Below are 14,559 nucleotides of genomic sequence, written 5' to 3' on the forward strand. Positions count from 1 at the left end.
GTCTTTAGGAGAACAGCAAGTTCGTCATGTAATGTCAATCATAAATCTTTGGTGTCTTGAAGCCCGAAATATTAGCTGCATCTTCAAAATCTGGATGACTGCCAAGACGAACAATATAGGGGTAGGGTGTATGCTTAATAGCCGATGCCCTGCTTTCCGATCTTGCATCATGTCAGCAATCAGTGAGTGATCTTCTCACCAGGTGCCGTCGTATTGGGTGTAGCAGAGCTGACTATGTACATATATATGTATGAGAAAGGTAACGAATGGGAACAAATGGATTTTTTGTGCAGGCCATCAACTCCAACAAGAGTCATTGCGTCCTCTGTGCGTCTGCCAGTGGTGACGAGGAACTTCTTCAGCCCTACAACAAGCTCCACTGGCTGATGGGGAAGGCTAGAAACTTGGCGTTACGTCAATAGCGTCTGAGGTTCAACCTCGCGGCAACGTCCTGTCAATCAAATTGTCGTGATAGAATGCTTACTGGCCTTCTGTCGTCTCGGTTGAGGAACAAGACCTCAGCTTTCAGCATTCATCATGAAGTGAGGACATCCGGACGTCCCGACGGTGAGGACACGCCAACCGTGACTCGTGGAAAGCTGCGTCCAGTAGGGAGACACTGCAGCGTTGTGAGCCCCTCGGGCCGAATCTTCAGGCTCAAATATGCTGTCGATCTTTGCAGATTATGTGTCGGTAAAGAAATCAGGAACTTTGGAGGTTCAAAGTCGACGCAAAACTCTTTGGATGCCTTGTATCTTGAAGCCCAAAGAACATTTACAAAAGAAAAGTTGACATCGGACAATAAAGCCACGCTATTCCCAATTAGAACATCTCCACAATTTGACGCCGTTGTCTTATCGATAAACCAAAAACCAAGCCACAGTCCCCATCTTAACGGGCGCGGCGCTACTTTCCCGTTTCAGCGTTTCCCCCGTTTGGTCACCACCTGTCCACAAGGCTGAGAGCCGAATTATTGATTTTTGTCGTCACCTGCACTTGCCCAGTCTTGTTGATTTGCTCGTGTGTGGTGCATATTCAGCTCCAAACTGTCGGGTCTCCGCCCTGTGCCCCTCTCTCTAACAACCGTTTTCTAGGAGGCCGTCCGGGGTAATTGGCCGATTCCCCACGTGCTAGGCATGTTGTTTCAAGACTTTCAAAACATCACATCATCAACAACAACCTAAAACCACACCCAAGCCGATTCCAAAAATACCTCCCACGCGGCTGGCAGAGCAAGGTGGCGATTTCACTCGGTACCTACAACATGGCTGCCTCAGACATCCTCCTCTCTGACAACCCAGAGCCGAAACCTCCGGTGGTCAACTACGTCCTCTCCTTTTTGCTGGTGGGCATAGCGTGGGGGTTGACGACACCCTTCATCCGCGCCGCGGCCCGCTCCCACTCCCCTCCACCCCACTCGCTACTCGAGTCACGCTCTGTGCAGTCGAGTGTGGTGAAGCGGAAGGTGCTCGGGGCCTTTTTTGGTGTGATGGACCTGTTGAGGAACCCGAGGTATGCGGTGCCGCTGGTGCTGAACTTGACGGGGAGCGTGTGGTTCTTTTTGTTGATTGGGAAGGCTGGTATGTGTCACCCCCCCTCCCCTCGTACGGGAAAGGGTAGGTGGCTGGATGGTTGCTGATAGGATGATACAGAACTGAGCTTGACGGTGCCTATTGTGAATACCTGTGCGTTCTTGTTTACCGTGCTGGGTGAGTGGTGGGTGGAAGGGAAGGTTATCAGTCGTGGTAGGGCTTGTTGCTATATTCAAGTACGGCCAATAGCTAACTTGTGTACCAGATACCTTGATTGGCATGTTTTTATCCGTGGGTGGAATTGCATTGTGTGTACAGAGCAAGAATGTTTAGATTCGTTGATGGTAGTTGGAGTACATGGATTATACACAGTCGAAGAGATTTAGCGTATCATATTGAAGCCACTCAATGCAAGACTGTTTTGCAATTCAACAACTATTTTCCTACGCTGCTCCCGGCAGCCCCCCCTTTTTTGGTATCCTTTAACGTCCCCTGACAAAATATGCTGTGTGTATGCATGTATGACCATCCAACCCACCCGCAAGAAGCTCCTGTTCCAGACAGAGCCCCGAGCCAGTACCAAACCATTCAACAAATATGTACAGTTGAACTTTTTAATAACCATAACGAAACGACAAAAGAAGAAGAATAAATCCAAAACGGGGGAAAAAAAACCTGTATCCCTGCGTGTGCTGACCCGTGGTATCTTGTAATCCAATGTTTTAAAAACCCCAAACAAAACCTAGAATCCATCAAAAATGTCGCCCCGAAAGAAAAAGAAGAAAAATGTTCAGAGGAAAATTGACCGTTCCCCCCATGATGCAAAGAAGAGAAGAAGAAGAGAGGAGATAATTATTTTTGTGTAGTTGATGACTCGCATCGTATCGTGTTGTTGTTGCCCCCCTTTTTTGGCCGACGGAGAATTTGGCAAGAAGGGGGCCCCCGGGGTATCAATGTGTGTAAACATTAAGTTTTTTTCTCCGATCATGGTCGTGGTTTCGTGAGGCATGGTGAAAAGATCGTCGAGTTGAACCGGCCGTGAACCGTGATGTGATCAGGTCGTCGTCGTCGTGACAAGTCGTGAATTAGGGATTAAGCTCTCCGAGTCCGAACCCACCGCTGCACAGCGCGGAGGCTTGGGTCTTCGTCCACCCAGCGGCCCATGGTCATGTCGGAGACCTGAAGCTCCGAGTAGATGGCTTCGTCGGTGATGTTTGCGAGCTCCTACTTTTTGTAAGTTTTTCTGAGGGGGCAACAGGAAAAGGAGAAAAAAGAAACAGTGAAAAGTAGACGTACAGCACGCAGTTGTTGGTCACAGGCCCTGAGTTGGCTCTGGTTGCCAGAGTGAGGCCTGCCACCCATAAGAATCTGATCCCGCCATTCGATCCAGCGCTGCACAGCAGCCTGACGGAGATAGATCTTTTGGCCTTCGTGACGGCGAGCGTAGGCGTCAAGGAGGACTCTGGTTGGGTCCATGACGTTAATACCAAGAAAAAGGGGAGGACGAATAACCAAGTTTGGAGGACGAGAAACCTACTGCTTAAGCTCGGCCTTGGCCTGCTCGTCCGCACCACCACTCGCGCGGGGGACTGTGATGTCGGCAGCGCAGTTGAGAATGTGCTGGCCATCAAGAGCGCACTGGCGAAGTGCTGCCCATCCCTCCGTGTAGTAGTCATCCATGTCGGTAGGGTTGACCGGGGCAGCAGCAATGTAATACTGAAGAGTGCGAAAGTCGGAAAGCAACTCGGCCACGCGGGCGGTGCGGTATTCGTTGACTGGAGCTTCCCGTTAGTCTCATAACTTCCTGAGGAGCGGTGGCCTGCCAAGGTGAAGATCGCTTTTCAGCAAGCCTCGTCGGGGGTGGCGCCTCGGTTGGATTCATAGGAGTGGCCGATGGCTTCCCGGGGGATACTGTCGTAAATTTCCGATGACGCACAAGCCCATCAGAGGGGGTGGGCATTGTGTTGATAGGGCTTAGGCTTGGGTGTAGGGGTAAAAGAGGGGGGGGTGTGGGTGCTAAGGGGTGAGCAACATACGTCCGTCAGACATGGTAGCGGTCAGGTTTTGGAGAACTGAAAGTCGAGTGTCGAAGAAGGGTGAATATACAGGGTCAAGAAATGATTGAGTTCGATGGAAAGAACTGCTCGTTATCTCGAACTTGGTGAAAAGCAAGGCAGGAGTGAGAAAAAAAGATGGTTGATGCTGGGAAAACAAGGAAGGCCAGGAGGATGGGAGTATGCTGCACTCTATGCAAGACACAAGAGATATCAAGTCTGAAAAGAGAAGAGATTGGCGCTCAATCGCTGAGTGAAGGTGATGATGGCTTGGTGGTGTCCAGTCGACGGCAACTGGGGGCGAACCCCATTGACTTTATGTAGATGTCTCGACATGGTGGATATCAAACCGTTGAGGGGATCAAGACCAAAGACATCGCAAGGAGGACTCCGAATCAGAGTTCCCCCTAGAGGTACGTATCTTGGACGGGGTCAATGTGTGAGTGTGTGAGTGCGTGAGTGAGATGGCAGCATGCACGTTGTCGCGATAAACCCGGGACTAAGTCCCGGAGTATTTCGACAGCATGACTACGTCAAAGGCTTGGGTAAGTCTATACCCGCAGAGAGGACAGATTAGATCATCAGTCGCTTGATGCCCAGCCTGCAGGCCGGTGCCCTGTCGCACGAGGAGGGAGATGCATCGCCATGTTAGTGGAGGAGAGGTTTGATGGAGGTGGAGTGTCGAGATGCTACGTCGATTTCCTGCTATCCATGTGCCTTGCATTCCATTCCTCGTAGGGATAAGGCCCCTACCTAGCTGGGCAGTGTTGTACCGTGAGTCCACACCCCCCTTTGTCCGTAATACCGAATGAATGCACGGCCTTGAACCTCCACCTCCCCCACCGCTGCAAGGCCTGAGATGTGAGAGGCTGGAGAGGGACGATGGAGGCAGCAGAATGACGGCGGCACACGGCTGCAACGGTGTGATTTCAGACGGGCCCTGGTCAGGCTGGACAAGAGCTGCAGGTCCAATGCAGCCTCCTATCGTTTGGGCGGCATCTCACGGCCAAAGGCTGTGGAAATGCCTTGAAGGGTTCGATATGGGACAAAAAGAGCCTCTCGGGCCCTGTCCTGGTGGCTTTGGATGGTTTGTGCACCGTGATGTTGACAGGGGGGTCCCCGAAACGGCAGTTCTAACGAGTATTCAGCGACGCCACAGTAGATGGGCTAAACCGCTTTCGGGCCTCCCCGGTGATGGCCAGAACGGCCAGAACTCTCCGTGGAGGCAGCTTGCTGTGGCTCAAGACTTCGGCAGCCAATGGCCTTCCTAGCCGTGTTGCCCAACAACTCCCAACACCGTTGCCGAACCAAGCTGAAGAAGCAAAAAACATCAATGGTGCAGTTTTGTCATTCGATTCCAGGGCCAAATGTGAGCAAGTGGGAGGGACTGTCTTCCTTGGATAACCGTTTTTGGACTTTCTCGAAGTGTCTCGGACTGGTGATGACGCTGTTTTGCGGTGTGAGGGCGGGACGAACGGCAGGCGGCGCCGTTGAGAGAGGCTTGAGAGGCTTGAAGCAGCCTTGGAGGGGATCCACGACCCCTCCTCCCATCCGCCAAACGGGAGACGACTTTCTCGCCAAGTCCACAAAGAAGGCTGCTTGTCAGCTTTTCAGGGCCCTCTGGTCGACCTGCAGCAGCGTGCATCGACCTCTCACAGTCCTTCCCACGCACCCGGATAACCTTGCCCCCATGAACTATGCACTCATCGTCCGAACTCTTCTGCCACACTAATCCCCAACATGCCTAACCCGATCCCACGCACTCGGGTAGAATCCGAATTTGAGAGGCAGCTTTGTGGGTCCCTGCATGTAATTCCAAGTTGAAACCGACCAGAGTCGAAACGTCGATGAGGACCATCCCCAGATCCTGGCCGCTTTGCTGGCGGCCCAGAAGCCACACACAAGAGCCGCTTGTTGACAACCGCACCAGTGGCATCTATTCCCGCATCTCCCGCCGTTGCTCCCGTCCAGGTTGCCACAGCGTGGTTTGGTCCGCGTGGGCCGCAGGAATAGGTAACTGCCCCGTCAGCAAGAGCAAAAGCATGTTGATGCGGTCACTGTCCGCCCAGTTGCGTTGAGGGTCTCGGTTCAGAGGCACGAAGCTAGTGGGTAGATATCTGGCTGTTTCACACCGCAGCACGCACCCACAACGAGGAACGTCTTCAGCCTTCAAACGGTAAGCCACACTGGATACGACACAGGGCACACGGCTACGAGGCTACACCCATTGTGACATGGTTGAATCTTGGACCGGTCTATTTTAGACGCTCTTTCCTGCATGCTGCATATGATAGATTCTATGGCACGAGTGAATGAACCGTAGCACAGAACAACGCGCGGGATGTGGATATAGGGGGTCCAAAAACCTCACCATATCATACCTGATTCCTTGTCTACTCCCCCACTCCCTCATTCCCTCAGCCTGACCTTCCAAGAGCCCACAGCGAATCAGCACCTGGCATCCTGCCTGGTCGGCCGCGGCACTACACCCACTTTCCCCGAGGTAGTATTTTCTCTCCATCACCTCAGTCCTTCTCGGCGATAGCCTGTAATCTGTCGTCGATCTCGTCCTCTGTAAGTGTCCTGAACCCAGGGTATGTGCCTTCCTTGCCGTCTGGGCGTGGCCCTCCCACAATACCAATCTCAATCTCGGTCTTCTTGAAGTCCATGCTGAGGACCGTGCTCAGTGTTGTGATTGCAAGCTCAACAACCTCCTTCCAATCACCGTCCGCATAATCCCGGTTCTTAAGCTTCTTCTCGAGATGATTGAGCGCCTCCTGCTGCTTGGGACCCGCAGCTGTGCCCTTGTAACCGATATAGTAACCGGCGGGGTCGCACTTGAATAACTGCGGCCCAAACTCGGAATCGAGGGAGATCAGCGTCACAGCGAGACCATATGGGCGCATGTATGCCTAGCAAGGATGTCAGCTTCGATATTCCAATATTCCCCTGCCAAGGCAAGTCAATATTTCCCGTCGTCATACCCGCTGAGTGTACACTTGACTGATATTGGCAAGTCTCTTGGCTAGAGCATCGCATGGCATCTCATAGCCAAACTTGTATCTGAACTCGGCCGCTTCTGACTGGGCACGCTGGGAGAACGCTCGCGCATCTGCGATGGAGCCGGTCATGACGCAACCAACCGAGGGCGAGATCTGGAAGATGTGTGTGACGGAAGAAGGGTCGATGAGCTTGTCCTGCACCACGCTGTTAGAGCTGACCGGCTAGGCAGCAGAATATCGGTTGCTTCTGACGTACTGGAACCTTCTTCTGGGAAAGGACAACAGCGCAGTCCTTGCCCCTGACGCCAATGGACATGATGTTGGCGGCTGTGATGGCCTTGAAGGCATATTCTGCAGGACATCCCTTTGTCAGTCTCTCTCCTACTCAGACGCAACCAGTCCCCATTTCCAATTCTCTCAAGTCTTCGACAACTTCCTCTCCTTGGTTCCCCCTCGTCTACTGCCCTCCTTCTCCCCTTGCCCCTCCCTCTCGGCTATGGCACTTGTACATACCAACTTGGTACAGTCGTCCTTGGTCGGAGAAAATGGTGATGTGTCGGTCGTAACCAGCGTTGCCTGCGCATCAAGTGTTAGCCAGGACCAAAGTGGAGCTTGAAGCTCGCCCGACAGCGTCGCAGCTGGTAATCGACGTACCCGCCATCTTGACCGATGTGAGCTGATGAAAGCTTTATTGAAGGATTGTATGAGCGGATGGGAGGAAGACGAATCGGTAGATGCGCAATGTCAAAAGATTGGGCAGTGGTGGTTGTTTTGGTGGTGGTGGTGTTGGTGTTGAGCAGGCGGCAAGGAGCTTCGTTCGTCGTTGCGGTTGGCCTGGCAGGGAAGCTCCAGCTGCCGATCGACGCGTTGCTCTGCTTGCCTGGAGAAGGCTGACGGCCAGCTGTTGCGGGCGGTCTGGCTGCCTTGAAAGTTAGGCATTAATTAGAAAGCAGATCTCGGCTTAAGCGTCATGGCTGGGGCCCAAGCTTCAATGGGAGTGGGGTTGCCCCACATTCTTAACTTCTGCTTTGTTATCGGGCGCAAGACCCCTGTATTGGGCGCTGATAAGCACTGGCGGAACAGAAATTTGCTGCAGGCTGTTTCTCATTCAACTGGCAGCATCGACACAAACACCCAATAGAACTCACGACATCGCCAAACGGCCCCAATATTTCTTGCATTTGGAAACTCTTGGGTCTCGTTGAAAACAGCGCTACTCGGCTCAATTTGCGCTTTTGCCGTTTCTGTGGGAACCCGCGCCCCTGTCCGTCCTACGTCGTCTGTCTCGGTCCAGGGTTTTTTTTTCTTCACCTCGGTCGACACCTGTTTGCCTGCTTCTTCTTTGCTGGCCAACATGTCCGCTCGTGTCCCGGCCTGGAAGCGATTGGGCCTCAAGCTCAAGGGAGCATCCGACGAGAGCCCTGTCTTGAGCTCAACCGGTCCCAATGCCAATTCCGCTTCGCAAGTAAACGGCAGCCCTGTGAGCGCGCTCAAGAGAAAGCAACCACTATATCAGTCGCCGGCCAACAGCTATAACAGCAATTCGTATGCGCAAACTCCCAACAAGAGGTTCCGAGCCGACGAACAAACTCCTGGATCACAAAGAAAATCTGTGTCCTTCACAGCGGACACCAAGAAGACATCCGTCGAACCAGCAAAGAAGGCAAAGAAAAAGAAGGCCAAGAAGCCAGCGCAACCTGTTGCCAAACCCGAGACGAACCTTGAACCATCCCTCGATTACCTTCGCCAGTGGCACACTGCGCGCGACTCGTGGAAGTTCAACAAGAACCACCAGACATTGCTCATTAAGTATCTCTTTGACGGCGACAAGATCCCGTCAGCCGATATTCCAATTTTCTACCAATATATCAGCGACCTCAAGGGAGGCGTGCGGACGAGGTTACGAGAGACGGCGGTGGAGATCAAGAAGAAAGATATGGAGCAGGGTGTCAGCGCTTTCCCTGCCGACACCAAGGACAAGGCCACCAAGCAGACAGAGTACGAGGAGGTTATCTCGCGATTTCTTGAGGACCTGCAACAGCATCAAAAGCAACGTCGGTCTACTGGTACCAATGCCAATGGCAAGCGCCCATTAGAGGAGGTACAATATGTCATCAGAACCGTGGACCCTCCGGTCAAGCAGCGAGCACTGAGGCGCATCCGCGCTGAGATCGTGGCCGTAGAATTAGCGTCGGACAGTGAGGAGAGCACCACAACATCGACAGCCGCTGCGTCAACTATCACTTCTTCCTCTTCGTCATCGTCAGGACAGGAGAACGCAGTCGCAGACAAGAGAACACGCAGTGACGATGATTCACAACAGCCTGCCAAGAAGCGCAGACTGAGAAAAGTACGCAATATCAGCGATGCTGAGAGCAGCAGCTCGTCCGAGTCGGAAAGTGATAGCTCTGACGACGATGACGATGACGAAGATGAGAACATGGCGGATGCGCCGAATGGTAAGGAGGATGAGGAAACGAGTAGCAGCAGCTCGTCCTCCTCCGAGTCTTCATCAGAGGATGAGTCTGATGATGAAGAGGAAGCAGATGATGGGAGCGATTCTGACAGCAGCGAAAGTAGCGAGAGTAGTGAGAGTGATTCGGACTGAGCGTCTGTCTTGTTTAGAGGTTATTAGCCGGATGGGTCAAATTTTGTTACGATCTGGTCATCATGTACATCATAAATGTGCTTCACAGCAAGGCGGACAGTTACTCAAGCTAATTCAGCACTCGGATATGGTAGATCAATGATAACTGAATTTCTAATGTCACAGGGTGTCTCATGTAACAGTAAAATAGAATACCACAAATAAAAAGAGAGTCGCTCCCACCCAATGATGTTTGCGCTGTACAGTGTTATCCTGTACTTGATGTTCAAGACGATACCACCCGCCACTTCTACCTACTCCTCTTTCTCGGCCATGACAAGAAGATTGAAACAAATGTACGATGGTCCCGCAACGCCTTGCTACAAAAATCGAAAATCATAAAAGCAGAGAGCCTACCTAATGCTGCGCATAAATACCAGAATACCTCCCAATCCGCTCTAGCTCTGTCCTTGGGTCACGCCAACCCCTGATCACCAACCGACGTGCTCACATGATCCATAAATGCAGCCGCTCCCCTCTCTTGTACCCAAAGGAAGATAAACTCATAAACATCGTTGCCTTGACCAGCTCACATTGACTGGAAGCCAGAACAGAAAAAAAAAAAAATCATGCCTCCTCCATCAGACTCCCCACCTCAAGAAGTCCAACACACTCTCCCCGATCCATAACAGCGACAATCGCATTATCCTCATACTGCCCATCCCCAAGCGCAACCCTCATCCCCAGCACCCACTCGGCCGCCTTTTCCACGCTCGAGTCGGCAGCAACAGGCACAAACTCCTTTTTGCTCGTCACCAGCCACCCTTTCAGCTCCCCCAACCCGGTCACCAGATCCGCCGAGTCCAGCTTCCTGATCCGCCTGGGGGAGATAACATCCCCGGTTTGCAACCTCACCCACCCCGAAGGCGAGGCATAGCCCGCCCTGAGCACATCCGCACCCGTAGCCGTCTTTTCTGGGGGTGTATCCAGGAGCGGAATCATCTCCATTCGCACCGCCAATTCCCTCGCGCTCTTTTCACTTGAGCTTGGCTTCCTCAGTGCAGCCCCGATCGCGCCGCCGGGGTGATTTTTGGCAAACACGCTCGCCACGCTGGGGTGTAGCTCCCTGCTGGCGACGATTGCGAGCGCATCCCCTACTGTCAGCGCCACCGTCGTGGAGGTTGTTGGTGCCGACACGCCAAAGGACTTTGTCTCTGGCTCATGGATCGGTGCGGGAAGAAGGATGGTGTCGGGGCGGTGCTTGATCAGCTCGCATGTTTCCGGGCGGGTGTGAGACGTCAAGAGGATGAGAGGAAGTGACTTGTCGAGGTGGGGGAGAAGCGCCAGGAGCTCGGGGGTTTTGCCGGAGAAGGTGATCAGCAAGAAGGTGTCGCGGGGGCCGATCTGGCCCAGATCGCCGTGGAGGGCCTCGGTGGGGTGGAGAAAAACGGCTTGGATGGCGAGCGAGTTGAAGGTTGCGACGAGCTTCTTGGCGATGTGCCCTGACTTGCCGACGCCTATTACTACTATCTTGCCGTCTGTCGCTCCTCGGCTGTGGGAGGTGTGTTGGTGGTGGGGGTATTTGGGGTGGTTGCGGCGGGTGATGGCCTCAACGGCGCGGTTGAAGCCTTCGCGGGCGAGACGGTCGGTGGAGTAGAGCGCCGTCAGGTTCTGCAGGGCAGTGGTCTCGGTGGAGAGGACGTGGACGGCGTTGGAGAGACGCTCTTCGACGGCAAGCTTCTCGTCGGCGACGGCAATGGCCGGCTGGGAGAGGGAGAGGGCCTCGATCGGCATGCCATTGCAAAAGTCATCGTCCTCGGCGGGTGTGATGGGGGACGGAGGGGACAGTGGGGGGATGGTTGAGAAGGTCGGAGGCATCTGGCGGAGGAGGTAGACCTCACTGTTGTGGACGGGAGTGCGCCCGTGCTGGCGCTGTTCAACCATTTTGCCGCAGTGTTTCTTCCGTCCTACAACGAGCGCACTTGCAAAACTCCCTCTCCTGCTAGACAATTCCTCCCTTCTTTTGCCTCTGTTTTTTTGTTCCCACTGTTTCGATTCCTTCTAGAACTGTTTTTCTTTCGAACCGGCGCGAGTCGCTCGTGGGCCACGGCTCACCGAATGCCTGGGGTGGAGAATTGGACTCGGGTTTCCACGGGTCTGGGAAGTACCGGTAAGGGCACCCCTTCGAAAGAATCAAGTTTGCCACTGGGCACAACTTTGACCAAAAGGTAAAGCTTGAGTGTACCGAAGGAGCGGTAGAGATGAACTTCTTGTTCTGAAAGAAGGTGAGAGAGTCGGTCAATCTATGGACCGAATTGCTGACGATGTCCGTCTGATCCGTTGTATCCGCGGTATTATAATCGCCCCGAACTCTTGATCTGTATGTGAATGGTGGGGATTTGGTGGAGGGGTACTTTGATGTTGGTCCCTTGAATACGACGTCCGTTCTTGCAGGTGTGTAAGAAGAGACAGGTGTGTAAGAAGAGACAGGTGTGTAAGAAGAGACAGGTGTGTAAGAAGAGACAGGTGTGTAAGAAGAGACAGGTGTGTAAGAAGAGACAGGTGCTGTGTAGACCAAGAACGGAAGAGAAAAGGTCAAGGTGGGAGAAAAGAAAAATTCTTAATTAGAGGGAGGAGGGCATGGTTATGACGGGGCAACGCAAAGCCTCAGTAGGTATTTGTGATCCTATCATTCCCGGGGCCCTATTTTCCCTCCAAAAATGGAGCCGTTTGATGTCAAGGGACAACCTAACGAGTTCGTTCTTGGGTTGGACCCCGAGGGGAGGCAAAGTGTAGCGATCTTCAGGGTTTGGTATCCCTCCAAGATCGGGAACTTACCCTGATGGGCAAACGAACCAGGGAAATCAGATCAAAAATACCCCAGCAGCGCTAGCCGCAGTTCTCTCTGCCTTTGTGCGGCAGGTGTGTGTGGTAGCGGCCCATTATCAGATGCATTGAGATGGATTCAGGTGGGTGGATTGGGGGGGGAGGGGATGGATGCTTGGATACCCACTGCCACGGTTGAGATAAATTGCTTCGAGGCTTTTGCTGCTGATGAATCAACGGACGTGGTGGGATGGCGGGGCTCTCCAACCTAAGTTGATTTGGCCCGCGTCTGCACGCGTCTTTAGCATATGCTTTCTACGGGCGGCGTGCATGGGGGTCCTCTTTGGCAAGTGGTTGCGCGAGCTTGCGTGATTTGCCCAAGCCATCCTATTCATTCTTTTTATTCTCTTGTTCTCTATAACTGACCTCGTTATGTGTGCCGCCCATCCGTATTTCACCGCCAGACTTCCTGGCCTTCTCTTTTGGGCATTTATTCTGTAACCTGGTGGACGCTGCCGAGGCGTCTTATCTATAAGATCAGGGCTGGATAAGGCAAGGGGATTTTGCCGAGCGGTCGGCGCGGGGAATAGCCCCGAATGATGTCGGTGGCAGCCTGTTCCGTTTTCTGAACCCTTTTCTCTCCGGGCTCCGATCGCTCGGTCCCTTTCTCCCTAACGCCGAGATCTGTTCCGGTTGACTGGATCGGTTGGAATTTGCTCTGATCTGAGGCACTGGGGATCTTACCATCAATCACGTTGATGGCCCTGACGCAACTATCTGCTGCCTGTCCTCCATCGATGTGCTCTACTAGGTACGGTGACGCTCAAGATCTTGGTTTTGGAAGTTTGCACTTTACAAGCCAGACGAGTAAAAGAAACCTGGACCGTTGAACTTTGGCGTTGCAACGGCTGCCCTGCCCAGACCAGCCCCAGACTGCCGGCCCGGCTCCGATGGTTAGTGGTGTCAATTGCAGAATGGAAATAAAAAGTGACAATCCACTCTATGCTGTAGTCCACAAGACAGCTTAGCGGCTCTTGCGTCATATTGCGAATGCGGAAGAAGGAGGGGATACAATGGATGATCTGGTTTTCGAATTGCCTCTTTGTTCCAGCAAAACGTATGCTGCTCTTGGTGCAACTAGGCAGTTTGATCTATACTTACTACCATATAAGGTATGCAAGTATTGTCCAGAGACATTCTTATTGGACGACCAGCATACTGTCCATAGCATGGTGTTATTGAAGCAAAAGATTCTCTGCATCTTCTATCCGTATGAACATACACTCAAGCAATCCTTTGGATACTCTTCTTCATGGCTTAGCGATGCCAAGTCCACAATGAAGCAACAGTTGCGTCCCGTCATGCCCCTGCACCATGAACCCTAACCCATGACATTGCTATCCCTTATCGCAGCTTATCAGTTTGCCGCTGACCGTGTCGTTGTCGCGGGGTAGTATTTTTGGAACCTCCTTGATAGACCTCAACAATATCTTTCCACCAATATCTTTCCTTCCACCTGAGCATTTCCATATAGGTCTCTAGCCTAGCCACTCATTTGGTAGTTTCGTGTATCTCTCCATCGGTTATCGTCATCGCTATTGCAAACATGGCTGAGAAGATTTCGGTCCTTTTCGTTTGCCTGGGCAACATCTGTAGATCGACCATGGCTGAAGGCGTCTTCCAAGCCATGGCAAAGAAGGAGCCGTACAAGGATCTGGTTGCCGATATTGATTCTTGCGGAACGGGTATGTCTCTCTCGATGATGCCGCCCTCTGTGTCGTCTCCAGCAACCCTAACCACACTATCTTTCTTTGACCAGGTGGGTACCACATTGGTGAAGGACCAGATGACCGCACCATGTCCACCCTCGAATCTCATGGTATCACTGACTATGTGCATGCGGCACGCAAGGTAAGGCTCGGTCTATCGATCGGCGGGCTCGGGCATCGTTTCTAATCGCTGTTGAAGGTGAATGCGTCTGATTTCGACAAGTTTGATTACATCTTCGCCATGGACCGTGCCAACCTCTCCGACCTCCAACGTATCCAGCAACGCAAATCGAACAGCAAGGCCAAAGTGATGCTTTTCGGAGAATACTCGGGAACCGGCAAGGCCGAGGTGATCAGTGACCCCTACTATGGTGGGCGGCAGGGTTTCGAGAAGGCGTATGAACAGGCGACCCGTTTCTCGACCAATTTCCTCAAGGAAGTCTTCCCTGACGTTAACTAAGCCCTAGCTTTGATCGGTTCTTTGCTGTCGAGCCAAGTGTCGTGGTGTCGTGGTTTCGCCCATGGATAGACAAATGATACCATTCTTGGATTGATTGCTTATTGACGTTGTGTCCTCCTCGTCTCAACCTCATGCGCTACCACGCTGCAACTTCCATCTCTGTTCCTGCATTCACTTCACGCACCGGTGTGCTCGTCATGTTGGTCCTGGAAAATCGATACTTCGGATGGGGGGGCTGAAGGTTCTGCTAGTCTTGCCCTTCCAGTGATTTGCAGAGCAGGGCAACAGATCTACTTATACATATTCTGATCCATTCTCGCATGCTTCGA

The 14,559-nt window shown here is 52.7% G+C and overlaps 6 protein-coding genes across 6 annotated transcripts; 3 read left to right on the forward strand and 3 right to left on the reverse strand.

The window, feature by feature from the left end:
- The first annotated feature begins 379 nt into the window (after positions 1-379).
- QC764_213280 (uncharacterized protein) lies at positions 380-1,922 on the forward strand. The gene is made up of 3 exons (XM_062945035.1): positions 380-1,580; positions 1,653-1,745; positions 1,798-1,922. The coding sequence occupies exons 1-3, from the start codon at positions 1,265-1,267 to the stop codon at positions 1,863-1,865; spliced, it is 477 nt and encodes a 158-aa protein (XP_062803923.1). The 5' UTR covers positions 380-1,264; the 3' UTR covers positions 1,866-1,922.
- QC764_213290 (uncharacterized protein) lies at positions 1,844-5,394 on the reverse strand. Its single transcript, XM_062945036.1, has 4 exons — positions 3,569-5,394; positions 3,070-3,307; positions 2,829-2,994; positions 1,844-2,756 (listed from the first exon to the last, which is right to left on the reverse strand). Exons 1-4 carry the CDS (start codon positions 3,579-3,581, stop codon positions 2,625-2,627), a joined length of 549 nt encoding a protein of 182 aa, XP_062803924.1. The 5' UTR covers positions 3,582-5,394; the 3' UTR covers positions 1,844-2,624.
- A 421-nt stretch (positions 5,395-5,815) lies between these two features.
- Positions 5,816-7,805, reverse strand: SCL1 (Proteasome subunit YC7alpha/Y8 (protease yscE subunit 7)). The gene is made up of 5 exons (XM_062945037.1): positions 7,243-7,805; positions 7,102-7,164; positions 6,845-6,939; positions 6,571-6,783; positions 5,816-6,498 (listed from the first exon to the last, which is right to left on the reverse strand). Exons 1-5 carry the CDS (start codon positions 7,247-7,249, stop codon positions 6,112-6,114), a joined length of 765 nt encoding a protein of 254 aa, XP_062803925.1. The 5' UTR covers positions 7,250-7,805; the 3' UTR covers positions 5,816-6,111.
- Positions 7,806-7,942: 137 nt separating this feature from the next.
- QC764_213310 (uncharacterized protein) lies at positions 7,943-9,196 on the forward strand (the record flags this gene model as incomplete). Its single annotated transcript, XM_062945038.1, has 1 exon — positions 7,943-9,196. The coding sequence occupies one exon, from the start codon at positions 7,943-7,945 to the stop codon at positions 9,194-9,196; it is 1,254 nt and encodes a 417-aa protein (XP_062803926.1).
- Positions 9,197-9,802: 606 nt separating this feature from the next.
- Positions 9,803-11,119, reverse strand: QC764_213320 (uncharacterized protein; the record flags this gene model as incomplete). Its single annotated transcript, XM_062945039.1, has 1 exon — positions 9,803-11,119. The coding sequence occupies one exon, from the start codon at positions 11,117-11,119 to the stop codon at positions 9,803-9,805; it is 1,317 nt and encodes a 438-aa protein (XP_062803927.1).
- Positions 11,120-13,466: 2,347 nt separating this feature from the next.
- On the forward strand, positions 13,467-14,351 carry stp1 (Low molecular weight phosphotyrosine protein phosphatase). The gene is made up of 3 exons (XM_062945040.1): positions 13,467-13,746; positions 13,821-13,912; positions 13,970-14,351. Exons 1-3 carry the CDS (start codon positions 13,608-13,610, stop codon positions 14,228-14,230), a joined length of 492 nt encoding a protein of 163 aa, XP_062803928.1. The 5' UTR covers positions 13,467-13,607; the 3' UTR covers positions 14,231-14,351.
- Positions 14,352-14,559: the final 208 nt, after the last annotated feature.

Source organism: Podospora pseudoanserina, chromosome 2, assembly GCF_035222485.1.
Source record: "Podospora pseudoanserina strain CBS 124.78 chromosome 2, whole genome shotgun sequence".
Taxonomy (NCBI): Eukaryota; Fungi; Ascomycota; class Sordariomycetes; order Sordariales; family Podosporaceae; genus Podospora; species Podospora pseudoanserina.

Bases quoted from the DNA above. Each gene is read 5' to 3' on its own strand.
- QC764_213280 (XM_062945035.1), top strand. From the start codon at position 1,265: ATGGCTGCCTCAGACATCCTCCTCTCTGACAACCCAGAGCCGAAACCT. The intron at 1,581-1,652 runs GTATGTGTCACC...AGGATGATACAG, and splicing joins TTTGTTGATTGGGAAGGCTG to AACTGAGCTTGACGGTGCCT. The intron at 1,746-1,797 runs GTAGGGCTTGTT...CTTGTGTACCAG, and splicing joins AGGGAAGGTTATCAGTCGTG to ATACCTTGATTGGCATGTTT.
- QC764_213290 (XM_062945036.1), bottom strand. The intron at 2,995-3,069 runs GTAGGTTTCTCG...GGACCCAACCAG, and splicing joins GCCAAGGCCGAGCTTAAGCA to AGTCCTCCTTGACGCCTACG. The intron at 2,757-2,828 runs GTACGTCTACTT...TACAAAAAGTAG, and splicing joins GTGACCAACAACTGCGTGCT to GAGCTCGCAAACATCACCGA.
- SCL1 (XM_062945037.1), bottom strand. The intron at 6,784-6,844 runs GTACGTCAGAAG...AGCGTGGTGCAG, and splicing joins TTTCCCAGAAGAAGGTTCCA to GACAAGCTCATCGACCCTTC. The intron at 6,499-6,570 runs GTATGACGACGG...CATCCTTGCTAG, and splicing joins GTCAAGTGTACACTCAGCGG to GCATACATGCGCCCATATGG.
- stp1 (XM_062945040.1), top strand. From the start codon at position 13,608: ATGGCTGAGAAGATTTCGGTCCTTTTCGTTTGCCTGGGCAACATCTGT. The intron at 13,747-13,820 runs GTATGTCTCTCT...TTCTTTGACCAG, and splicing joins TATTGATTCTTGCGGAACGG to GTGGGTACCACATTGGTGAA. The intron at 13,913-13,969 runs GTAAGGCTCGGT...TCGCTGTTGAAG, and splicing joins ATGTGCATGCGGCACGCAAG to GTGAATGCGTCTGATTTCGA.